The sequence below is a fragment of the Equus caballus genome, chromosome 5 (genome assembly GCF_041296265.1).
Source record: "Equus caballus isolate H_3958 breed thoroughbred chromosome 5, TB-T2T, whole genome shotgun sequence".
Taxonomy (NCBI): domain Eukaryota; kingdom Metazoa; phylum Chordata; class Mammalia; order Perissodactyla; family Equidae; genus Equus; species Equus caballus.
The window spans coordinates 45392331-45418208 of record NC_091688.1 but is presented as its reverse complement, the minus strand read 5'-3'; the positions used below and the strand labels follow the sequence as shown (position 1 = coordinate 45418208).

Here is a 25878-nt window from a genome sequence, read left to right as displayed (position 1 = left end):
CCCCGGTACATAGTTGTATATTCTTCATTGTGGGTCCTTCTAATTGTGGCATGTGGGACGCTGCCTCAGCGTGGTTTGATGAGCACTGCCATGTCCACACCCAGGATTCGAACCAACGAAACACTGGGCCGCCTGCAGCAGAAGAGCGTGCAAACTTAACCGCTCGGCCACGGAGCCAGCCCCTCTCCTTGACTTTTAAAAGAACTACATCCAGTGACTTAAATAGATGTGTTTCTTCAAAGACTGTAAAGGAAATCTCTTAGAACTGTGCTCTGATTTTGTCACTCACAGCCCTTATTGACAGATAAGGCTCAACACAAAAGAACTTCAGTGAGCAGAGGTCCATTGAGTATGGCTTGTTAAGATTGAAGAAAAGTAATATCTAGTGGTGAGAGGTTATTTCACCTATACCAGAAATCTGAGTAGTATCTATTAGGAAGGGGAAAATTATATAGCCAGGGAACTTTTTGGAAATCAAGCATGGATTTTTTTTTTTAAGAGTATAGTAAACAATATTCCAGTTATTTGGGTATTATTGAATATTGCCACATACCATTATTTAAAAGTAGACGGTAGTGGGGCTGGCCCCGTGGCCGAGTGGTTAAGTTCGCGTGCTCTGCTGCAGGCGGCCCAGTGTTTCGTTGGTTCGAATCCTGGGCGCAGACATGGCACTGCTCATCAGACCACGCTGAGGCAGCGTCTCACATACCACAACTAGAAGGACCCACAACGAAGAATATACAACTATGTACTGGTGGGCTTTGGGGAGAAAAAGGAAAAAATAAAATCTTTAAAAAAAAAAAAGTAGGTGGTAGTTAAAAATATTACAAGGATGGAGTGGCCTTAAAGTTCATCAGACCTTAAATCTCTTAGCAAATATGGATTAAAATTGAAATTTTGAAGAAACATTAATTGAAGTATTATGTGGAATATTATTTTCTTTCACCATATCGTTATCAAGGAAAAGTTTTAGTATATGAGTTAAAGCTATAAGTTTGAGTGAAATGTACATAGAAAGTTTTCATTTATGACCATAAATTGGGTAAATCTTCTGAAATATGATTGACTTTATGGGACTGTCTGTTATGTCTTTGTCAAGTATTTTTCTAAAAAATCTTCTACAGGAGCAGTTTGCTTTGGTGGACTTCAGCCTTTGCCCCAAAGAATTGTTTCTCAGTGCTTCTGAGGTTTTGTCTGTCAGTGAGTAGGGTTGAATCTCATCAGTGTCAACCTGGATAGATCAGTAATCTTTGAATTTTCTAAGCTCTAAGATGGTGATTGTGTGTTTCCTTGTGAAAGGATCAGTGCCCCTGATGGTCTAGCTTTGTAAGTGTTTTTGGTGTATGTTTGTATATTTATTCTTGCTACATTTTACAACGAAAAATGATAACTAAAAACATTGTTTCCCCAAAGGAAACACTAGTCTAGCAAGAGATGCATCTTGAAAAAAGTGTTGCTGTTCAAATAAATTTCTGCGATTTGCATATGCTCTATCCCTTTTTAGAATAACAGTGTACATTAAAGTATTAGAGACAGTTGTGGAGGCTGGACAGGAAGGGTAGGGCAGAATATCTCTTTGCATTTAGGAAACAGTTCCACCGATCAAACATTAAGAAATACTGGCTTAAAGTGTTATTTTAAGAATAATTTTGCCCCCTTTCTTTCTCTGCTTTGTCTTGTTTAAACTAGGAATGATTCTGACACTAAAATCTCCCCCTTTCCTGTTGACTTTTATTATGCCTTGTTGGACTTGTTTTGTGACTGTACTGGAAACATTTCAGTGATTTGCTCTCTTTATATTGATAAATAGGTCCAGTGTTTTCTGTGAAATTTAGCCATTGCTTGTTTGGTCTGGATTCCCTTAGGCCTCATGTTTTAATGTCTATCTGGTTCCCACTGGCATGAATGAGAATATCCTGTTAGCCTACCTTGTTTTTATTGTAAGGTAGGGAGTTGTTCTTCTTAATTCCTCTAATCTTTGTTTCTACAGGCCTGTCATCTTTACTTCAGAGCGTTACTGGGAACCCAGTTCCAGCCTGTGAAGCTACATCCCAGATTACTTCAGCTTCCCCTGCCAGTACCACAGTCTCTAGCATAAAAGGAAGAAATCTGCCCTCCAATACCCAATCCTTTATTCCCAAAAGCTTCAACTATTCTCCTAATTCATCAACTTCTGAAGTGTCTTCAACTTCAGCCAGCAAGGCCTCAATTGGGCAAAGCCCAGGGCTCCCAAGCACTACTTTCAAGCTCCCGTCCAACTCTCTGGGGTTTTCAGGTACTCACAATACTAGCCCTGCTGCCCCACCTACTGAAGTTGCCATGTGCCAATCTTCAGAGATCTCCAAACCAAAGCTGGAGTCCGAGTCCACCTCCCCAAGCCTGGAAATGAAGATCCACAACTTCTTAAAAGGTAATCCTGGTTTCAGTGGCTTAAATTTAAACATCCCAATCTTGAGCAGTTTGGGGTCCAGTGCCCCAGCAGAAAACCATCCCTCAGACTTCCAGCGTGGCCCTACTAGCACATCAGTCGACAACATTGATGGAACCCCTGTGCGTGATGAACGGAGTGGGACACCCACCCAGGATGAGATGATGGACAAGCCCACATCCAGCAGTGTAGATACCATGTCCCTGCTTTCTAAGATTATTAGCCCTGGTTCCTCAACACCCAGCAGTACAAGATCACCACCCCCTGGGAGAGAGGAAAGCTACCCCCGGGAGCTCTCCAGTTCTGCATCTACATATCGACCCTTTGGCCTGGGGAGTGAATCACCCTATAAGCAGCCTTCTGATGGAATGGAGAGACCATCTTCCCTGATGGACTCTTCACAGGAAAAGTTCTATCCAGATACTTCTTTCCAGGAAGATGAGGATTACCGAGATTTTGAGTATTCAGGGCCTCCACCCTCTGCCATGATGAACCTAGAGAAGAAACCAGCCAAGTCTATCCTGAAATCAAGCAAGCTTTCTGATACCACCGAGTACCAGCCAATCCTGTCCAGTTATAGCCACAGGGCCCAAGAATTTGGGGTAAAGTCTGCCTTCCCTCTATCTGTAAGGGCCCTCTTGGACTCTAGTGAGAACTGTGACCGTCTCTCATCTTCCCCTGGGCTATTTGGTGCCTTCAACATAAGAGGGAATGAACCTGGGTCTGACCGGTCACCATCACCGAGTAAGAATGATTCATTTTTCACCCCTGACTCCAACCACAATAGCTTGTCTCAATCTACCACTGGGCATCTCAGTTTGCCACAGAAGCAGTACCCAGACTCTCCTCACCCAGTTCCACATCGTTCCCTTTTCTCTCCGCAGAATACCCTTGCCGCTCCCACGGGCCACCCACCCACATCAGGCGTGGAGAAAGTCCTGGCCTCCACCATTTCCACCACATCGACGATTGAGTTTAAGAATATGCTTAAAAACGCCTCACGAAAGCCCTCAGATGATAAGCATTTTGGCCAGACTCCCAGCAAGGGCACTTCAAGTGATGGTGTCAGTCTCTCAAACCTCGCCCAGCCCAGCTTGACCACCACTGATCAGCAGCAGCAAGAAGAGCACTACCGCATAGAAACCCGAGTCTCCTCTTCCTGCTTAGACTTGCCTGATAGTACGGAAGAAAAAGGGGCCCCTATAGAAACCTTGGGTTATCATAACGCATCCAATAGGAGGATGTCAGGGGAGCCAATACAGACCGTAGAGTCCATCCGAGTTCCTGGGAAGGGAAATAGAGGACATGGGCGTGAGGCTTCAAGGGTGGGTTGGTTTGATCTGAGCACCTCGGGCAGCTCTTTTGACAATGGCCCCTCAAGTGCCTCTGAGTTGGCATCCCTTGGGGGTGGGGGCAGCGGAGGCCTCACTGGCTTTAAAACAGCACCATACAAGGAACGGGCACCCCAGTTTCAGGAAAGTGTCGGCAGCTTTCGTTCCAACAGTTTCAACTCAACATTTGAGCATCATCTCCCCCCGTCCCCCTTGGAACATGGGACACCCTTCCAGAGAGAGTCAGTGGGGCCATCATCTGCCCCACCTGCCCCTGCTAAGGATCATGGTGGTATCTTCTCTCGAGATGCACCCACTCATCTACCCTCTGTGGATCTTTCGAACCCCTTCACAAAGGAGGCAGCCCTGGCCCATGCTGCCCCACCCCCTCCTCCTGGAGAGCACAGCGGAGTTCCTTTCCCCACTCCACCCCCTCCTCCACCCCCTGGGGAACATAGCAGCAGTGGTGGGAGTGGTGTCCCCTTTTCTACTCCACCTCCTCCTCCACCCCCTGTTGACCACGCTGGGGTTGTACCCTTCCCAACCCCACCACTGGCAGAGCACGGAGTGGCAGGGGCCATTGCAGTATTTTCCAAGGACCGTAGTTCTCTCCTTCAAGGGACCCTGGCTGAGCATTTTGGGGTGCTTGCAGGACCCAGGGACCATGGGGGCCCTACTCAACGGGACCTCAACGGCCCTGGCCTTAGCCATGTACGCGAGAGCCTGAGCCTACCCTCCCACTCTCTGGAGCACCTGGGCCCAGCTCATGGAGGAGGAGGTGGGGGAGGCAGCAACAGCAGCAGTGGCCCCCCCTTGGGTCCCTCACACAGAGACGCCATCAACCGGAGTGGTATGATTTTGCGGAATCCCCGGCCAGACTTTCGGCCTAGGGAACCTTTTCTCAGCAGAGACCCGTTCCACAGTTTAAAGAGACCCAGGCCACCTTTTGCTAGGGGCCCTCCGTTCTTTGCACCAAAACGCCCATTCTTCCCTCCCAGGTACTGATGGAAACCAAGGGAAAGGCATTCTGAACAGTCTAGAGAGCATTGGAAGTAGGAGTTTGGTTTATTATTGTTGTTGTTTATATTTGTTTTCCCTCCTTTGACTTATTTTCTTTTTATTATGACAAAGGGTCTCCCTTCCAAATTAAAAAGTCATATATGCTTACATTTCACTATTCCATCCAGTCCTTCCTCCCACTGCAACTTACCTACCCTTCCCAAGTTGTTTGTATTTTACAGGGGAGGGGGCAAAGAAACACAACCAAAGCCACTTCATTTGGCTGGGGGTTTGAGGGGCGGGGAGGAAAACAAATCTTATTTCACCCCATCTATTGAAGAGTATTATTACATTTGAAATAAAACTTCCATCAGTACAGATAATAACACGTGCAATGTTGGGATGTTATTTTGGGCTTGGCTTATCAAGTAGTCAATGGAAAGATTCCTGTCCCCTTCTCCAGCTAAGTAACTGCTGTAACCAGCTTGGCTCCTTTCCCTGTATGCTCTCTGCCCTGCTAACAGCCAAGAGATGTTGCAAGGGAGGAAATGTGGGAGACCTTGGACCTGTCAAGTTTGTTTGTTTTTGTTTTGTTTTTATTTTTAAAGGCATGTCGAAGTTGAGTTCTTTACCTTTCTCCTGAAATCTTAATTTTATTTTATTTTTAATCACCCTCTTCTAAAGTACCATCAGGCAGTAACTTTGGGGAGATAAAAAACCTCATTGTATCGTAGCAAAAATTTTCCTCTTTATCCTTGGAATGAAAGAGAGTTGACTGGGTATAATTTCAAGGTTAAAATAAGGAGTAAGTACAAAATGGAGTTAGAGAAAGGAACCATTAATGGTGTGATATGACCTGCCCTTCCTTCATAAACCAGAGAGAATAAATGGGAAACGTTTTCAAGGTAGTTTCACACGTCTTGCACCAAGCTCTTCCTGCTTTTCTTCTTGACTGACTTTTTCTCCCTCAGTTTTCACTTCTACTTTGACCAGAAAGAAAGTCACTACAGTTGACAGTTGCTACAAGGGGGCAACTGGAATATTATCCCTATATTTTTCATAGCAGTAGACATTTTTACCGTGGTGCCTCCCTAATGGGAGTGAGGTTTGGGGGCGGTCTTCAGCAAGGGTTAACTACCAGGGGAAGGCAATTACTTGTCTTCATCTTCCTTTTCCCCTTGCCTAGTCCCGTCTGCACCTCTGTTGTTGGTATTTCAGAGGAGGAGATTCAATAGCATTTTCTTTATATTATACCTCTCTAGATATGTCTTAGTGACAAGTGGGTATTACCATACATATCTCTACAGAGAAACAGGAAGACCTGATAAATCCAAACTTACCCCACTCTACAGATAGCCTGTCCCATTTCAAGGCTCAAGCCTTATTTTCACCTCCCACTCCCAATAGGAAATAAGGTTTCTACCCTTAGTCATTTTACATGAGAAAGAAGTGCTTTTCTTCTCCCTGAACTGAAAGACTTCTTGTTTGTATTTCTACAACTAGTACTGGGAAAAAGACAATCACTGCACTTTGCGTGTTTATATCTTTCTATCTAGGGACACTGAAAAGCAAATGTTACTTTACTACATTTTTTATTTAGTGTCTTGCCCTAAGGTACACACTGGTAATCCCCAGCTAGATGAGTAAAACGATACGTGTTGAGTTGAGTGTTTTAGGGAATCTTGGCAAGTTTCCTCTGTTCTTCCAAGTTAGTGTAGAACTAAATCTAGGAAGTACGGGGATTACTATTGTAGAGCGGACAATGTAGTGACGAAGATGATTGTCTCCGAATAAACTTGCTTTGCAGATACAAAACAGCTTAAACCAGTGTGTGTCATAGTTTGGGAGTTTTTTGTAATTTATTCCATGTTATTTATTTGGGCTCGCCATGTGTTCTGTGGTTAGGATGCTGCAAGTTATTCATCTTCCTAATGCATTCTGGTCTTAAGCCAACTGTTCTTTCTTTGACCCTCTCAAGCGTCTCTGTCCTGTAGTTCTCCCCACGAAAATGCATGATACCATGACCTTGTATGTGGGATGGGGGTATATAGTGTAGCAAAGCCAAGAAACAATATAGTTATATTGAGTCCTAAGACATTTGTTTAGGGAAAAGTGTGAGAGAGTGAGGGTGGGGGGAGGGGGAGGGAGAGTTCTATTTGACTTAAAACTGAAATTGATTTTTTTTTTTTGCAGAAATTAAGTGGGATGTTTTTCATTCTAGAATAAAAGAATGTGAATTCTTTCTGCTGCTCTTGTTTAAGCTAAGTAGTGTTTACTTGAAAAGGCTCTCTGACCATTTGATTTTATGAGAAAATGTAGGGATGTCAGGAAAGTGGCTTCCTGAATGTTGGGGTAGGGTAATTGCCCTCAAAAGCATGATGGCTAATACGCGAAGGAAAGACCTTGTTGTACAGTTTATAAGATGGACTTTTAAGGGTTGGTTTTTTTGTGGGGTGTTTTGTTTTTTAAGCCACAGAATCCTCAATGCGTTTGTTGCAGGCTGAAAATGAGGATTTGTATGTGACTGTCAGCTGTTAACTTTAAGGAAATCTGTCTACAGCAGTAAATGAAGATGACAATGTATATATGTGATATAGTGAAACAAAAAAACAATTCTGATATTCATAACATTGAAACAAAGGGGTTTTATTCTTTCTGTGTCTGTGATTTAAAACTCCATGCCCATGCTCTGACTTTTGTATTTCAACCTGAGTTTAAAAAAATAAACAAGATATTTTTTAAAGAAAGCATAACATAGTGTGTCTTGGCAAGGACATGATTCATATGAAAGCAAAATAATGTGAAGTTGTTACTAAGGACCTTGGTGCTCACTGTAAAATCACAGACAGAGAATTGGTGGGAGTCGTGAATACACTGGTACCACTTACAACTCAGTGACACAGTATCAGAAATTGAGTCCTTCAGTATTTTGTAAGAGTTCACTTTCAGTCAAGCGTAGATGAGAGCTCTCTCCCTGCACCCCTCTGCCCTCCCAACGGCTGAGAGTAAATAGAACTTGGTTTGATTCCAGGGAGGGTAAAATGATCAGAGAGTAGGACTTTTATCCTTTCCGATCCCAGGAATACAATGTTTGTGGTATATATGGTACAGCAAACCTGTTTAGATAATGTGAATATGCTAAACTTCCTAATTGCAGAATATTCACTACCAATCCTGAAGTTACTGGGTCATGCAGAATTAAGCTTCAGCTGTTATTGTTTTGAAGCCGCTGTAAATTACTGCTTTTTCCCCTTTTTTCCTGCCCTCTCTCCTCCACCTTTTTTTTTTGAATGGGTGGGGGTGCCTGTTAAGATTAAAATTAGATATGTTGGATTGATATTCTCACATGTTCAGTGTGGAAAACAAAACAAGTACATGCTTTAGAGGCAACAACAATGAAATCCTTTTGAAATGTGTATTAATATCATTTAATAAAATAACTAGTTCTAAAGGTTTGACATTTTTCTTTGAGATTTGGGGCTTTGACCAAGGGCCCTGGCTTCTCTGTTGAGTGCAAATAGGAGGGAACTTCTCCAGGAGTTGAAACTGCTGCTTTGTGGAGGCCCGTGGTTGAAAAACCCAAATTTTCTCCAACAAAGACCTTACATGACTGTCCAGGGCTGAAGGTGAAACCAACTACAGAATGCAGAAAGAAAAGCCTGGATATTTCTCCGAAGATAACGATTGTATTGGCTTTTGGTCTAAAAGTGTGTACGGGGTAGAGGTGCTAATGTATGTGCCTGCCCATTTCTGAGGCACACACAAAGATGCCACTGACCACCTATCTTGTCCCTTCCTTGTTACCACTTGGCAATTTCCTCTCTTCCAGCCATTCCTTCTTTTTTTTTTTTAATCTATTTCCCCAATATTATGTTTTTGTTTTCCAGTTTAATAAAGTATGGTTTCCTTTGTTGTGTGGTTGACTTTTCCCCTCTCACATTGATCTGGTCCAGCTGTCCCCTTTGACTTCTGCACTCAGTGTCACTGAAGGCAATCTGAGCCTCTAAGATCTTCATGGCCTCGTGGGTTTTCTGTTTGATCCTTTGTATAATTCAGTTTTGGAAAGGATGATGGGTGGGGTGAGATGAAGATGTTCAGGGAGTGGTTGGTAATGGGATATACTGTATGGATAATTATTTGTGTATGTCTTCAAAAAATTGTACAATTGTAAGCAAAGAAGTATTTTTAAAACAAGCATAGAATTGGGCTGGGGGTGGTGGTAGAGATCCTTCTGGCCAATTATTTGCCCACATCTACCCATCTTGCTGCATATTGGCAGTCTGTCATACAGAAGTCACACTTAACCCCTCTCTCTTGTCCGATCTCTTTTTCATAACCTAGTGAGGCTTAATAAATGGAATGTTGGCTTTAAGGGGTAAAGAGAGTCACCACATGTAGACCAGGCCTAAGTCACTGGCAGGGTATAAGGCTCTAAATAGCAGCCTTAATTACGTGAAGCTACACACGTGTGTCACCAGACACTTCAGAAATAGCGGCCCAGGAACACACCCAGTGGGTAGGGTGTACCACTGTGCTGGACGATTCTGGAATGTGGCTCACCCTTTCTTGCTTGTCCCCTCTGGGGACCTTGATTTGCCCACCTGATTCCTGTCTCCACCCCCAAGGGAGCAACAGCTTATTTAGACTTCCTCACTGGCCTTTCTGGTCATGTTGAAAATTCATTAAGTTCCTCCCCCTAAATTGTTTTATTTAAGCCAATCTTGTAGAGGAGGGATGAATTACCCCCTGATGTATGTAGACAGTAACACAAACACCATCTGAATGGGTTTTGGGGTATTGGGGCGTTTCTCATACTTGTTTATGAGTAACTGGACAAGTCTGGGCAGCTGCTGTTTATAATTGCTGAGTAATAACTCACTGAGGCGGCCTAGACAAAGCTATGAGAGGGACACCAGTAAGTGAGATAGGGGCTCTTAAGTAAACATCCTGTTTTCCCTTCGCCTGTGTAGAAGTAAAGGGAAGCCTATATGCTTTAAAGGAAAGGAGCAAGTGCAATGTAAAACTATCGAATTCTAACTGTAGGGGGAGGACAGGAGAAACTTTTTCTGCTTAGTTATAAATTTGAGGGGAAGGGGATAAGAAGGTTGAGATCTATTTAGAAATTGATATTTCAGTTACCTTATGGTTCCGTTATTTTATTTTATTTTTTCCTGTCCTTTCCATTTGTTCTCACTGTTGCACAAGTTAAAAGTTGAGAATACAGATGTGGGTGGAGGGGCTAGTGAGCAATGCCAACAGGAAAAAAAAAACCACAGCCTATGGGTTTTTGTGTTTGACTCAAAAGGGTGTTGGCTGAACCAGTCCACCCTGGATCTGTCGGGGTTCATAGCAGATTAGATGTTCCAGGAACTAACTTCTTCATCCCCCCTTATTTTTGAGAATTACTCAAGTCCATTGCCACATAGTTTGTGGAAAAGAGATAAGGGGACTTGAAACTTCTTACACTTTTATGGGGGTATTTCAGTTGGAATGGGTAGAAAGAAAGGAGATGGACAGCATCTAGTTCCTTCTGTTTCCCGCTTTGCACCTACATGAGACAATACTTAAGGTCCCGTATCTTTTAAGTAGCCAATCGTTGCCAAGGGCAGTAGAGATTAGTAAAGGATTATTCTGAAATCTTGGTTATTGGGTAGTGGGCCTTAATTTATTGCTTTCTACAGATGAATCTAGGACCTTCTTTAAAAGTGCTTTGCTCTTTCCTTTGTTTTTTACTTAAGCTTGGAACCCAAGGTGACACATCCCTGCACTGGCTCCTGTGTTTGGGAGACTTCCTTATATTTTTCCCTTGGCCTTGACCTGACAAATCAGGTCAGGTCAAGGTAGGGGTGGAGGTGGCTGTTTCATTGTTTCTCTTCTACCGACTTAAGAGATGTCTTGAAGGAGGGAAATCTTAGAGATTTTAGGTGAGTTCAAGGCTTTGTTTTCAAAGCTAAGTTGACCTTATCCCCATGCTTCAGATAGGAAGCTCCCCTTCTTTGTTTACTCAGCAAAGTTGGCTGGACTTTTTCTCCCTTTGTGGCATCTTGCAGTAAAAGCTAGGCTCTTTTCTAGATTTTCATTGCTAGGGAAAAATTTTTTAAATAAACATAACCTCTCCACACCACTTACTGTACCTTTAGAACCAGTAGCTAGTTCTTTGGGCCTCAAAAGCATTTGGCAGCAATGATAGAAATATTTCTTTATATATCTTACCTTCTTAAGTTTCTCTTTTTTACCTCTAGTATCTTTTCTATCTCCTTGTGGCAAGGAAATTTTTGCTTCTAAGAGCTGAGATAGATTTGGAGGTACGTTTTGATGCCAATGAAGATTGGGATCTTTACCTTTAATGGAGAGCATTCTCACATATAGTTTAAGATTATAAAAGCAATACCTCCTCAGCCAAAGCTTTAGCTAACTTAAGATGTCTAAGTGGAGTAAAGCTGAGAGTTTCCCAAAACTTGACTAAGGATCTAGGATACCCTTTACTGGGATTCCCTTTTCCCTAGACCTCTGTGAAATCATCTGGCATTTTTCCCTTAACCTTAGGCTGGTAGAGAAAATTTGGTAAGACACCTCTTTTCTTGGCTTTTTACTGGACCCACCTGTCCACCCTATATTAAAGGCCTCGGCCTCTCTGGCCCCAAAGGCTCCAAGTAGTATACGCTGGAGAGAAAAACGGAGCTGCGCTACCAAACATGCATTATGACTATGCTGGTCCCTGAGAGACAGTATGGCATGGCATAACACAAGCTTTGGATTCAGAAAGACTGGTGCTTGACTTCTCTGAGGGTCATTTGCCTTGTTTCAAAGGGAGCATAAGAAGAGCTATTACTTGTCAGGGTTGTTCTAGGAATTAAATGAGATAGTGAAGGCTTAGCACTTGGCACATAGTAGTAGTTTGGTGATATTCTGGGTGGAAGGTAAGAGCAGTTTTAGGCATAAACATTTGCCGGGCAGGCTAATGGGTTAAAATTCCCTGAGGCTGAGACATGCTGTCACAAATCAGAAGTTGTAGAAGAATCAGTGATTAATGAATTGGCCTTAGCTAGCTTGCTGCTTGCTTGCTTGCTTGCTAGCTAGCTTGTTAGTTTGTTAACTAGCTTGCTTGCTACAGGGGGAGGAATGGAATAATTTGACATTCCTTCCTGCACTGCAACACGAGTTACATAGGTGATGTAGTAGTTGATTGATCAGCATCCCCTGAGCACCGAGCTCAGTGCATTGCACACAGTAAGCAGCCAGTAAATGTTTGAGGGATGAGTGCAGGGAGCTGCCATAACAGTGTAGCCAACTTATTCCACCATCTGTCTACTGTCCTTAAAAAAGAAGACAAGGTAGAATGATCAAAGAATGTGTGTGTCCGTATATGTATCCTGTGGGGTTTCAAGTCAATACATGATTGGTACATTCTTAATAATTATTTACTGAGCGTATCATTTTGTTGCCTGCAATATAACACTCCCTTGACCCTTTTGTTGCAGAGCCATGGGAAAAGTTCTGCCTGTTGTCACACTTTCTGAATGCCATTGTTAAATTCTCACGACCTTTTCCCAACCACATGCACGTGCTCGCGCGCACACACACACACACACACAATCTTCCTCTTCCACAGTCTTGTCTATTTCTTTTTGTATTTCAGGGTGTCTGACATATCAGAAGATGGAGCCAAGATCCAGATTGGTGCCTTTGACTCAGATCAACTGCTGCCTTCCCCAGACAGAACCTCTGGCCTCTGGAAACCTAGATTAAACAGCTTTCTCTGACAGCTCTTCCTTTGCAATCCTTCACTCCGTCACCAGTGGAAACTTGAGAACCAACTCTAACCATCCCCATCCCCAGGTGAGGGGACTAATGGGAATACTGAGAACCTCACAGCTGCCTCCAAGTCCATTTCCTCTCAAAGTTTACTACAATTCTGACCATGTTTCCATTTTTACTGTGTAAAATAAGTCAAATATACCTAGTCCTGTATCCTAGATACAGCAGGGAGAGGGAAGAGAAGGGATAAAGGAGGTTGAGAGCTAGGATGGGAATGAGAGGCAGAGGTCTTGTGTACGAAGCAGAGCGCTAAGATTCTAGGGTCAGGCATCTCTTTCTGAAGTGATGGGGGAGTATAATGGAAGTAAACTCTATTACCAGGGAAAGCCTGGTGTGGTAAAAGAGTACAAGACGTGGATTCAGAATCCAGCATCAGCACTTAGTATTTGACCTTAAATCACTTACCTTCTCTGAACTTAAATTCCTGTAAGATTAAAAGGTATCTAAGGTCCTGCTTAAGCACCTTGAGTATGAAGGGACTCCAAGAAGTGCCCTTTGTAGATTCTTTGGTCCAGCCCTAAAGCTGTTATATTCACTTATTCTAATAGCTTGTCCGCCATTGTTGCCATTACTGTACATCACGCGGTATATTAGACGATTTACACAAAATTAACCTCAACAATTGGCAGTGATACTATTATTATTCCCATTTTACAGGTGAGAATTGACGCTTAGAAGAAATTAAATAATTTGCCCCAAACTACATAGCGAATGGCAGAGCCAGGATTTACACTAGGTCTGTCTGGTTCTCTTACCTGTTTTCTACCTGCCAGTAAAGACTACGTAAAAGAAAACTTATGGTTAAAAGGAAATGACTACCTCTTTCGGTCCGTTTTTCTCCCACTCCCACTCTCAAGAGTTTTCCTACTCCTGTTCTCAAAGCCGCAGGATACCTTATTGCTACTTTGGGCTGAAAATGCAGGTCTCAGGATTGCGGGTGTGTGTAACAGTTTAGGTCTTCCGGTCAGCCGGAACCACCCACACCGCTGCTCGTGCTGTGTGGGGTGTACCTCTTCGGATTTCCTGGAGGTGGTCCCACACTAGAGTGGCAGCTGCAGTAACCAATAGGCATAGGTATTGTTGGGCCAGAAGCCAATGGGGAGTCCGGTGAAGGAGAAGCGGCCATAATTTGTTTGAGGATGTAGCAGGGGTTTCAAGGAACATGGGGCTGTATCAGAGGTGGCGACGGCTCTGGCTGCCGGGGTTACACGCTTGCGGGCTACATACGGTGCGTGAGGTACTCAAAAGTTGCGAACCGCAGCCCAGCTGAAGCCCAAGATGTAGGCTCTCAGCCCAGCCTGACACCCCCTACTCCCGCCCTGCGTCCCCGGACCCGGCTACCCTAGCCCTTAGATGCGCCGTCTTTTTCCTAGGGCCAACAGCCTGGGCACTTTAGGGCTGGAAGCCTAGGGCCCTCTGTCATCCAGTCCTCTTAAAGACTGGGAATTAGGACGACGGCCACTTAAGTATCCTCATCTCCCACCATCCTCAATTGCAAGAAGGAATGATGGGACCTGTGTTACCGCCTACAATCTTTCCCTCCAGGCAGCTGTCCCGACCCCTCCTCACTGGTTGGCAGAGCGGCTTGGCCTTTTTGAGGAGCTATGGGCTGCTCAAGTAAAGAGGGTAGCAAGCATGGCACAGAAGGAACACCGGACTATTAAGATAGCACTTCCTGGAGGTCACAAAGTGGACGCTGTGGCATGGAACACAACCCCTTACCAGCTAGCCCAGCAGATCAGGTACCAGGCCCATTCGACACGTACCGGGATCGTCCTACTTCTCTACTTTCTCTGATGTAAGCAGGGAAAGAAAACTCTGCATGTTTTTTATTTCACCCCCATGAAGATAGCCTTTCCTGTGGATTCGTTTTTATCTGCATTAGTTTCAGAGTTTGCTCTTTCTCTATTATAGGTCCAGAAAAAAATGATAGGTTCTATTGCTCTGGTAACACATTTCCCCTTTGCAAGTTTGGGGTTGCTGAGAGATGAGTCCCTCTCTTCCCCTGTGGATTGTAACCCTGTCTTTTTCTTTATCCCCACCCCCGCTGTTGAAGTTCAACACTGGCAGATACTGCTGTGGCTGCTGAAGTGAATGGAGAACCTTATGATCTGGAGCGGCCCTTGGAGAAAGATTCTGACCTCAGATTTCTGACATTTGATTCTGCAGAGGGGAAAGCAGTAAGTTTCTTCCTTATTGGGAATACAGTAGCTACTAAACTAAGAGAGATTTAAGTGTGCAATTCTAGAATTTATTTTCTTTTGCCTCAGTTTCTCCATTTGCAATTAGGAGGAGACCTGCTACAGATTGTGTGTCTTGACTATTCCTGGCTAACCTGGAAACTTAGGATGAAAGTTTTTACTTAGCCTAGGTTTGTTAGGGAGACATTGTTTGTGCTAGTGAAAGGGAGAGATAATAAGTTGAAAACAGAAGGATAATATGCCCATCAGCTCTCCCGCCCCCCAACACTTGAGACACACAGTATAAGTCATCTGTAGCATATATTTAATTCTAACATGACTTCCACAACTGAGCACATGACCTCCTCCCCACTTTGTCTTCTTCATGTCAGCTTGGGTAATGCAGACCTCATCTATTAGGATCCAAGAAAATGGAGTTCTCGTATCACCTGTGTGTAAATGGTGACAAAATCCTAGAGGAGTGGTTGCATCATGCTAGATCCTGGAATGGAAAACATATAGGGCTAAAAGACCAAACTGTCCTTAGGAACCACTGCCTTAAGAAGATAGTTTACTCTGAAGCCCTAAAAGGAGATGTTATAGAAGTAGCAAAAGAAAACCGACTGGCCTTCTACTTTTCTGCCCTTGCACCAGGAAGCACCAAGGCGTGGGGCTGGAGGGTACTCTCTCTGTGCACTGCCTCCACTGGCCTTCTCCCTTTCTTTTCTCATTTTTTTACTTTTTATTATTTACTGGTCACCTTCAAGGTCAGGTTCCCCATTTTGCGGTAGTTGTTCCTAGAAGAGCCATACTGGTTTCACACCAGCTTCTCCAAGGAGAGGATCAGAGAGCTAGAGGTTAAAGGAGAAGGTTATGAACTCATGAACTCCTTTCTTGTGAACCCAGGTGTTCTGGCACTCCAGCACCCATGTCCTGGGGTCGGCAGCTGAACAACTCCTGGGTGCTGTCCTCTGCCGAGGTCCAAGTACAGAATGTGGCTTCTACCATGATTTCTTCCTGGGAAAGGAACGGTGAGTAGTGCAAAGAAGGAGGAGAATGATTCTGGGGTGTCCTTTTGTGGAGGAGTTCAAACCATTTTATTGAGAGACTTCAGGGGAGGGTCGAAGAGCTGCAAGGACAGTTAGATCTGACGTCCTCGGCCTGGCCGGGATCTCCTTAGCTTCACAGTTGCCAAACTGGGGTGGTTTCTTTTGTAGAGATTTCACCATATGTTACTTTATTTTTCAGCTTTTTTGAGGTATAATTGTCAAATAAAATTGTAATATGATTAAAATATACACGTAATAATTTGATATACACTTACGTTGTGAAAGGATTCCCACAATTGAGTTAGTTAACGCATGCATCACGTCACATGCTTTTTATTTTTTTGATGAACACTTAAGATGTACTCTTGGAAAATTTCAGTTACGCAATACGAAATTGTCAACTATACTCACCATGCTATACATTAATTCCTCAGACCTTATTCATCTTATAAGTAAAAGTTGGTACCCTTTTACTGGGGTGGTTTCTGGGGCCTCAGGCATGTTCAATTTGGAGGAGAAAGCTGGAGGGAGGGCCTCTCCAAGCCTCAACTGTGACCTTGGTAGCACCTTCTCCACTAGTTCGTGTTCTTCCTTTTCTGTCTAATTCTGCTTGAAACTTATTTTCTCTAGCCTTTATGAATTCTTCAACGTACACTTCATCCCTTATTACTATTGCTCTAATTTTGTCCACCCAAATTGCCTGCACTCAGCTTTTAATTTCATACATAAATGTTTTGCTCCAGCTGTAAAATTTGTACTTGATTTCCTATTTATGTTTTCTTTTAGTTTGTCTGTCTTTGCCAGTAATTCTAGATATTTCCGGAGGGCAGGATTTCACCCCCTAGCCAACAGGTGTGTCACCCAGGTGATACTCCTTAGAGGATGCAAGCCAACCATCATCTTTCCAGGACAGTCCGGGGCTCAGACCTGCCTCTTTTGGAGCAGTTTTGCCGGAAACTTGCAGCTGCTGCTCAGCCCTTCCGGAGGCTGGAGGCTTCCCAGGATCAGCTTCGCCAGCTCTTCAAGGTGGGGTGGAGACACACAGGTTTAGGAGGAAGATCCAGAGGCATGAGGGAAGAGGTGGTTCTCTCCCAGGACATCTTTATGGGAATAAAGACTTGACTTCACTCTTTCTTTCTTCCAGGATAACCCCTTTAAGCTTCGCCTGATCGAGGAGAAAGTGACAGGTCCAAAAGCAACAGTCTATGGGTGAGAGTTGCCAAGATTGAGGAAAACAGGGAGAGGTAGGGATGCACCAAGAAGGCCAGAAATGGGATAAGGGAAAGAAGATAGAAGAAAAGAAATGGGGACAGGAATTGATTTTCATCTCCCATTGCTCTCTCTCTACGATAGTTCTCTCTTTTTTTTTTAATGGTGAGGAAGATTGGCACTGAGCTAACATCTGTTGCCAAGCTTCCTATATTTTTTGTATGTGGGACACCACCACAGCATGGCTTGATGAGCGGTGTATTGGTCTGCGCCCAGGATCCAAACTTACATACCCTGGGCCGCTGAAGTGGAGCACACAAGCTTAACCACTATGCCACCAGGCTGACCCCTGTACAGTAGTTATTTTTCACTTCCTTTTTCTGTCAACTAAAGACTATGAGAGAGAAAGCTAGAAGCTCAAGAATTTGGAAACCACTGACTGGCCCCTTCTTTCTCCTAGGTGTGGCATGTTGGTTGATCTTTGCCAAGGCCCCCACCTTCGGCATACTGGACAGATTGGAGCACTGAAGCTGTTAACGGTCAGTTGGGAGGGCAGGGTTAGAATGCGACACCCATTTTCACTGGAATGAGTAGGAAAATGGGAAGATGAGCCTCTCTCTCAGTGCCGTCTCTACTCTGTTAGCTAAGGGAGGAATCTAGAAGGAGAAACATACTTAGTCTCCGCCTTCTAGAACTTCTCAGTCTGATGGCAGATACTAGACACCCTGCCAGGGCCCAGAAACCAATTCAAATTCCATGTCAGACATGGAGAGGGAGAGCATGAACAGGCTGGACAGGGTCACATAAGGGAGGCTCCTGTGGGCAGAGGGGTGTAGAACACTGTTTGACAGGCACAGGTAGAATACTCTAAGTCAAGGGCTTGCCGTTTATGAAAATACTGTTCTGGGCGAGGTGACTTGTTAGAGGAGTGGGAGCAGGGAGAGAGAAGAGAGGCAGATAGATATGTAGAGCAGAAAGCCCTGAACTGAAAACCTAGCCATTGCGTTTGGTCCTAGCTCTGCTGCTAATTAAGTATGTAACCTTGGGTAAATCTCCTTACCTGTCTTCCCCATCTATAAAATGAGGCTGTTAGTACCCGTCCTACCAGTAAATCCATGTCATAGAGACAAAACCAGTTAATGCAGGAGTGTGTGTTTGCGGAAAAGTTAGAAGTGCTATAATGCATGCTGTTTCTTGTTAGTACTATCATTCAAGGAAAGAGCAAGGAGAGACATTTGAATTTCATGTGGCCAAGAATAGGATATAGTGTGGGAGACTGAGTTTCCTAGCAGCTGTCTGGGAGATTGATAGGGGGATGGACAGACTGACATTTGACCAGAGCCTTGGGTTACTCCCCTCAGCAGTCCTTAATTAGAAAGGGAAGGAGGTGCTGGTAGGGCAGCGGTAGTGAGAATGGGGAGAAAAAGAGGTGGCAGAGTGAGGTTAGGCTTGGGCGGGGCGTATGTAGGAATCAAGAGTCAGGCACCTCCAAGGCTGTAACCATGGCAAGGGGAGCCTGGGGGATAGCAGTGGCCATCCTCCTGGTGGTGATGCTGGGAAGAGAAGTGAGAGAGATGAGGTGGGATCATTGTCAAGTGGCATACCTGTGATGCTTACACTGAGAGTATCATGTGAGGTTGAAAGAGAGGTTGGGTAGCTTCAGTTCTGCCCATCTGCCCTTTGACTCCCTGTGTCCTTCCACAGAACTCGTCATCCTTATGGAGGTCTTCAGGCACCCCAGACGTACTGCAGAGAGTATCAGGGATTTCCTTCCCCACAGCAGAGGAGCTGAGGGCCTGGGAAGAATGGAGGGAGGAAGCAGAGTTACGGGACCACCGGCGCATTGGGAAGGTACAGAAATTAGGAAAATGGTGTGTGTGGGGGGTGATGATAAGGGTTGGAGAGAGAGGAAGGAAACTGAGTGTGAAGTTGGAGCAGATTCGGAATCCAACAGATTGAGCAGCTCTGTCAGTTATTTCTTCTGGCTTCCAAAGCCCCTGCTTCCCCCTTGAAGTGACCGTTACTATTCCTGACCCCAGGAACAAGAGCTCTTCTTCTTCCATGAACTGAGCCCTGGGAGCTGCTTCTTCCTGCCTCGAGGGACAAGGGTGTATAATGCACTAGTGGCTTTTATCAGGGTAAGGAGGACCCCAGTCCAGGGGAAGAAAGACCAGAGAGGGACTAAGGGCCCAGAAGAGGCTAAGTTTTAAAAGAGGGGAATTAGGGCCAGCCCAGTGGCGCAATGGTTAAGTGCGCACGTTCTGCTTCTGCGGCCCGGGGTTCGCCAGTTCAGATCCCAGGTAAGGACATGGCACTGCTTATCAAGCCATGCTGTTGTAGGTGTCCCACATCTAAAGTAGAGGAAGATGGCATGGATGTTAGCTCAGGGCCAGGCTTCCTCAGCAAAAAGAGGAGGATTGGCGGCAGATGTTAGCTCAGGGCTAATCATCCTCAAAAGAAAAAAAAAAGAGAGGACTTAGAAGCATAAACACAAATATTATAAAGTGTTGGTGACTTTTATCAAGGTATTAAAAATGTGTGGTCTGCAGTGGGAGCATAGAGTGGGAACATGGTACTTAACAGGTTGTAGCTGTGATCAGCATGACCTGAGGGCCAGGAGAATCACACAGCAGTCACCCTGCCTCCTCTCCCCCAAGTCACTCTGACATTCAATATCTTTACCCTCCTCTGCAGGCCGAGTACTCCCGCCGTGGTTTCTCAGAAGTGAAAACCCCTACACTGTTTTCTACGAAACTCTGGGAACTATCAGGGCACTGGGAGCATTACCAGGAAGACATGTTTGCCCTGCAGCCCCCAGGCTCTGACAGGCCCACTGGCTCCCAGAGCGACCACTCCACCAGCCATCCCACAGACACACTCGCCCTCAAGCCCATGAACTGCCCTGCGCACTGGTGAGCTGGGAGCCAGGAGGCCTGGGTCCTCGCAGGGCTAGGCAGCAGGGTTGCTAAATAGAAGTAAGAGAAAGTACCTTGGATGAATTCTGGGACGCCTGATTTGCGTTTTGAATCTGCCCTCTAGCTAACCATGTGAATTTGGGAAAGTCATTGTACCTCTCTAAGCCTCAGTCTCTTTATGTGTAACATCAAGGGTTTGGAACTGCTATCCGAGGTTTCTCTTTCATCTCAGTGCCTATCACAGAACAGGAGCACAGTAAATGGTATCTGTTGGCATTGCTGAGAAATTCACTTTTGAACCAGGCGGGGCTCAGCTCGTGATGAGCCAGACTGACAGGACTCAACAGGAGGGCATGCCAAGGCTGGAAAGGACCTTAGCTAATGGTGCAGAGAAGGAAGCAAGCAGAGTGGGCAGAAGAGCAGTCTTCAGGGGCTAGTTTTCCCTGCGGCCCTGACCCCTCCCCACCCCAACCTCAGCTTGATGTTCGCCCACCGGCCCAGATCTTGGCGAGAGCTGCCCCTGCGACTGGCAGACTTTGGGGCCCTGCACCGGGCAGAGGTTTCTGGCAGTCTGGGAGGACTGACCCGGCTGCGGCGCTTCCAGCAGGATGACGCTCACATCTTCTGTGCACCAGACCAGGTGGCCTTTCCCCAGCTCCACCAAAGCTTGTCTACACCACCTTCCATTTTCCCTGTGAACCACCAACAGTCCTGACCCTCAGTGGCCCTCTTTATATACTACATTTCAGCGACATTCTCTTCCCAACTTTCCTCTGTTTTTGCCCTCTTTTCTCCCCAAACTACCGTCTTCCCCAAGTTCTGTCTAGCACACACTCACCTTTATTTCCTGCCCCCAGCTGGAAGCAGAGATCCGAGGCTGTCTTGATTTCCTCCGTTCTATCTATGCTGTCCTTGGCTTTTCCTTCCGCCTGGCACTGTCCACCCGACCTTCTGGCTTCCTGGGAGAGCCTTGCCTTTGGGACCAGGCTGAGCAGGTGAGCAGGTGGTCAGGAAGCAGAGGCAGACAAACTGCTCTCCTATGGGAGGGGTCGGGAGATGGGAATCAGGATCCTCAGCAGAGGCATAGGCTGAGAGGGTCATTTGTTGGGGACTGGAGGGATATGTTGCTCATAAAGTCTAAGATAACGTAATCCTCTTTTGTCTCATTCCCTGTAAAGGTCCTTCAACAGGCCCTGGAAGAGTTTGGAGAACCCTGGGACCTCAACCCTGGAGATGGTGCCTTCTATGGGCCTAAGGCAAGCTGGGGGCCCTGGTTACAGTTTATTTGTTCATTTTTTGTTTTGTTTTACTAAATGTTTAACAAACGAAGGGATATTTTTTAAATTTTGTAGGATATAGAGAAGAGCAACACATTCTCTGCCCCCATGGAACTTATGGTCTAATGAGGGCTGTGGGAGGTAAATCGGGCATTTCAGCACCATGGGATCAGTGCTGTGTAGGTACTAAAGGAAAGGGGGTCAGGAAAGGCTTCCTACAGGAATCTCTTTCCAATCTGAAAGGTAATTGTTGGCCAAGTAAAGAGGGTGTTTCAGGAGGGAACAGTGTAGGCAGAGGCTGGGGGGAAGGGTGAAAACTCACCTGGCAAGTTGGAAGAAGTGAAAGAAGTCAAGGGAAAAAAGGACTGAAAAGTGTCTGCTGGATTTAGTAAAAAGGCTGTTAGGTTTTGAAGGACCATTTTTGATAAAGTAGGGATTGGGGGTGGAGTCAGAAGTGAATGAATGGACATAACTCTTCGAAGAACTTTGGCTTTGGCTTTTCTAAAGACAGAGGAGAGGAGCTGAAGGGCCTGGGTAGTCAAAAGAGATGCTTGTGAAGGGAGAGACTTGAGAATGTTGAAATGCTGTGATGAGAGGGAGCCTGTGTGGGTCAGGGAGAAGTTGACATTGTAGAAGGTGTTTCATTGGAGGAAAGTTCCTGGGAAGGCTTGAGGGGTGAGATCGAGAACCCTCCACAGAAGGCACCACCTTTGCCATTGTTTTGGAGGCAGGAGGAAAGGCTGGAGGTAGATGCAAGGAAGTTTATAGGTGTGGTGACAGGAAGTTGAAACATTTTCCCATCTCATGATGTCAGTTTTCTGAATTCTCCGTCGGATCGGAGGCAGGATCATTTGCTGATAGGAGTAGGGGAGAGGAGAGTTGCCAGTGAGGGGGATGAAGATACGACGAAAGAGGAGAAAGCTTGAAAATCCTTGAGGAAAACAGAGCTTATTAGGGCAGTGAGAGGATTGCTGGCAAGCAAGGGCCCAGGTAAGGTTTGAAACAGCGACTTGTGTGGTGGCATCCATCCCTGTTTTTGCATCTGTGTGATATGTGACATATTGGGCAGCACTGAGCAGTTCTTTTAGAGGCCCAAGCAGGTGGGAGGTGAGGGTGCCACCAGGGTGGGGTTTTGCCATGTGGATGTGAGAGGAGAACAGTGATAGGAGGGAAACTAGGGAGAGTGGTTACAGCGGCATGAGGGGAAGAAACAAAGGTGGGATGGGCCTGTGAACGGGAAGGAAGAAGAGGAGTTAAGGAACCTAGAGATTGAAGAGCCGTTAACAGGAATCATTCTCAGAGCCAGAAGACCAAGAGTAATCAGAGCAGGGTCTCAGGGCCTGTTTCAGAGGGGCAGCCGTTCTGGGCAATGACAGGAGGAAGGGTCTAGCCATAGTCTGGGTATGGGTAAAGGTCCCTGAGGTGGGGAGCTCAAGGAATTGAGAGGCCAGGCTGTGGATAGGTTGTTCATGTGAATGTTGATGTCCCCTAATATTATAATACCATTAAATGGAAAGAGCTACTGCAGGGTCCCCAGTGAGTGAAGTAGAGTATAATACAGCTGGGTGATGCGTATCTCAAAACAACCTGGAACATAGGTAAGGCAGGGGTAGGGGGCGGGCGAGTGGTGGGCACCATGGAAGATATACTGATTCTGGTTTCTCTGGTGCCTTCTCATCCTTCTCCTCCAGATTGATGTGCACCTCCACGATGCCTTGGGTCGGTCCCATCAGTGTGGGACAATCCAGCTTGACTTCCAACTGCCCCTGAGATTTGACCTCCAGTACAAGGGGTACAGAGCCTCACTGCATCCCCTTTCTTGGCTGCCCATAGAATAGGTGGAGAACGACTTCCCCTTCCACCTTTGACCCTAAAAACTAAACCAAATCCTTTACACCCTCCCCTGCCAGGACTGAATATTTCTTGAAAACTGGAAGGTGATCTTGGGTGCATGTTTTATGCCACTTCCTGCATTCCACCCACCCTCCTTTTTCTCTCCAAGGCAGGCGGGGGCCCTGGAGCATCCAGTCCTCATTCACCGAGCAGTGCTAGGTTCTGTGGAAAGAATGTTGGGAATGCTGGCAGAAAGCTGTGGGGGAAAATGGTGAGACCTCTAACCACAGATTTCTGTTCTGGCCCTCAAGCCAGATAGTGCATGCTCCAGATCCTGGCCCCCTTTAGACTACAGCATCTGTTTCCTCCTAGAATCTGCTCCCTACAGCGACACTTACAGTCAGAGCCAGAATAATTTTCCCTCCTCTGTTCTCTCAACCAGGCCACTGTGGCTGTCCCCATTCCAGGTGGTGGTCATCCCTGTGGGGACTGAGCAAGAGGGATATGCCAGGGAGGTAAGGAGTTGGGGGTAAGGATGGGCCGAAGCAGGACTGATAGGGAGTCTGAGGCTGGGCAGTGAGTGGGTAATGGCCGTCACATGGGATAGTAAAAGGGGCACAGCACTTGGAGCCACAAGACCGAACTGGATGGCTGCCAGCCTGTGTGCTGGAAATTCCGCGTCTGAGAAATGAGACTAATCCCCGCCTTGTGGAGACTGTGTGAAAATTAAACAAATAAACAAATGTTAAATGCTGACAACAGAGCACTTGGCACAGAAAGGGGCTTGGATAAATGTTGGTTTTATTTTCCTTTCTAGAGAGAAGTAAGGATATGGAAGGTACCAGAGTTGAGCAGCTGGTTGGGTAGAGCGGTAGCTAGAAGCAGGCAGAGTCCAGGCAACTATTGGCGAACTTGGCTTCAGTAGGAGGCAGACAAAGAAGCTGTGGGGCCTGGGGAGAGGCCTCAGTGTAGAGACGAATGAGGAGGGATTGTATGAGGAGGGGTTGTCCTGAGAACTGGAGAGCTTTGAGGCAGAGGAAGGAGGAACAGCTGGGGTTTGCGGAAGAATAGTATCAGCCTGTTCTACCTCCTCAGCCTTCCATTAAATTAAGTTCCTGTCACCAAACCTCTGCCCCAGGCACAGCGGAGCCTGCAGGCTGCAGGACTGGTCTGCGACCTCGATGCTGACTCCGGACTGACCCTTAGCCGGAGAGTCCGCAGGGCTCAGCTCGCCCACTACAACTTTCAGTTTGGTAAGTGGCCACGTCAGCACAGGTCCTTGGAGCCCGACACCACTGCCCTCTACACCGTGCTTTTTTTCTGTCTGTTCAGTTTGTTCATCTGCATATTTGGGTAAATTGGGGCTCATTACTTGACTGGGCAGGAGTCAGGATTCAGGACACGTTTGGGCCCTAGGTTCCTTCACCCCCTGACAACCACCTGTGACCCTCAAACAGTTTTCTTCTGACTCTCACACTAGCTCTTGGTGTCTGTTAGGTTAATTAACCAAGGGAGCATCGGAGAGAAAGGGTCAGGAAGGGTTAATAAGGCCTTAATTAGTTAGCTTTGTTTATTCTGGACTTAGATGGAGTCAGCCCTAAGGGTGAGGAGAAAGGCCTTAAGGAGAAAATTCTAGGCCTACCTTGCTCCTTTTTCATTTTCCGAGGTTCAGAGCTCTGTCTAGAAGGCAAGGAGCAAAAACTCCTTGACCAGGTTACCTGTTCTCTAGTTTTACACACCCACGCGCCCTGCCAGCACTTAGAGCAAGCTGCCCCTTGACCTGCACGTGTATCTTCCACCCCTGCCACCCTCCCCTTTCCTTAATGTATACACACACACACACACACACACACACACACAGTTTCTCTCTGTGACTTCTGCTTGACCTGTTTGTCTTTCTCTGGCTAACCCTACTATCTCTGAGCCCTGACTCCTGACTGGAAGTGATAAGGCTTGTGGAATGTTTATCTCCTCAGGATGAGCCCCTAGGGAACTGGCAAGCAAGAGACAACTAAACACGTCCTTTTCCTGAACTATCTCTGGGCTCTGCTCTCACCTTTCGTAAAGATTTAGGTCTGTTAAATTTCTGCATAGCAAAAGGAAATACCCCATGTGGATAAATTTGGTTTGAGATTCCCAATCCTCCCCTCTTTCTGCAGTGGTTGGTCAGAAAGAGCAGAGTAAGAGAACAGTGAACATTCGGACTCGAGATAATCGTCGACTTGGGGAATGGGATTTGACTGAAGCTGTGCAGCGGCTGCTGGAGCTACAGAACACCAGGGTGCCAAATGCTGAAGAGATTTTCTGAGCTTCTGTATATAGATGTGACAGAGACCTGCAGGAGCCACCAACCTCCCTGAACACAAGAGAGCCCCACCTGACTGACAGAGTCTGAAGTCCCCCAGACCCCTCAGAACTTGTGTGGAGGCATGAATCTGCTGTCCTGGAAAGAGATTTGGTCTGGGGGAAGCTGCAGCTGTTTGGATGTGAGGAGAGTGAATCTAAAAATAAACTTGAAGCTACTGAGTATGTGTCTTCATCTCTGACTCCTGAGGAGGGATAAAAGCAGAGTTTGACTCTGTCTCCTCTCTTTTGTCCCAGGGTGTTGGGGAAATTGAAAAGGGGCAGCCCAGGCCTCTCACTGGGAGGGGAGCTCCCTGGGACAGATGTCTGGCTCCCCACCCTAAACTCCTTAGTGCTCTGTTTTCCCTTTCCCAATTCAGCGGGTTGTTAGATCCCTTCTTCACAGAGGGCAGCATGCAAACGGAGGAATCAAAGCATAAAATAAGGTCTCAAATATCTCTTGCTCCATGGCTCTCAGAATCAGTTTCTCTTGGGG

General features: G+C 46.0%; 2 protein-coding genes across 17 annotated transcripts in view; both read left to right on the top strand.

The window, feature by feature from the left end:
- The window catches only part of RPRD2 (regulation of nuclear pre-mRNA domain containing 2), an 88616-nt gene extending 80407 nt beyond the window's left edge, over window positions 1–8209 (top strand). For 4 of the 8 annotated variants that reach the window (XM_003365036.5, XM_001489478.6, XM_070268311.1 and 1 more), the window contains one exon: window positions 1991–8209. In XM_003365036.5, the coding sequence (XP_003365084.2) occupies window positions 1991–4764 (2774 nt within the window). In that variant the 3' untranslated portion in view covers window positions 4765–8209. The remainder of the gene's footprint in view (window positions 1–1990) is intronic. The other 4 variants (XM_070268315.1, XM_070268314.1, XM_014739784.3 and 1 more) reach the window with 2 other exon arrangements.
- A 4188-nt stretch (window positions 8210–12397) lies between these two features.
- On the top strand, window positions 12398–25565 carry TARS2 (threonyl-tRNA synthetase 2, mitochondrial). 9 transcript variants are annotated; one of them, XM_023641249.2, is made up of 18 exons: window positions 12398–12597; window positions 14122–14318; window positions 14633–14756; window positions 15663–15787; window positions 16714–16831; window positions 16950–17014; window positions 17475–17553; window positions 18719–18865; window positions 19054–19152; window positions 19709–19926; window positions 20407–20569; window positions 20787–20924; window positions 21108–21185; window positions 22898–22998; window positions 23209–23310; window positions 23482–23554; window positions 24178–24292; window positions 25199–25565. In XM_023641249.2, the coding sequence occupies exons 2-18, from the start codon at window positions 14212–14214 to the stop codon at window positions 25345–25347; spliced, it is 2001 nt and encodes a 666-aa protein (XP_023497017.1). In that variant the 5' UTR covers window positions 12398–12597; window positions 14122–14211; the 3' UTR covers window positions 25348–25565. The 9 variants fall into 9 exon arrangements, 7 of the variants coding, with proteins under 7 accessions (XP_023497017.1, XP_023497015.1, XP_070124417.1 ...); XM_023641247.2 differs by lacking the exon at window positions 12398–12597 and adding an exon at window positions 13616–13804; XR_011439218.1 differs by lacking the exon at window positions 12398–12597 and adding an exon at window positions 13647–13804 and having other exon boundaries at window positions 23213–23310.
- Window positions 25566–25878: the final 313 nt, after the last annotated feature.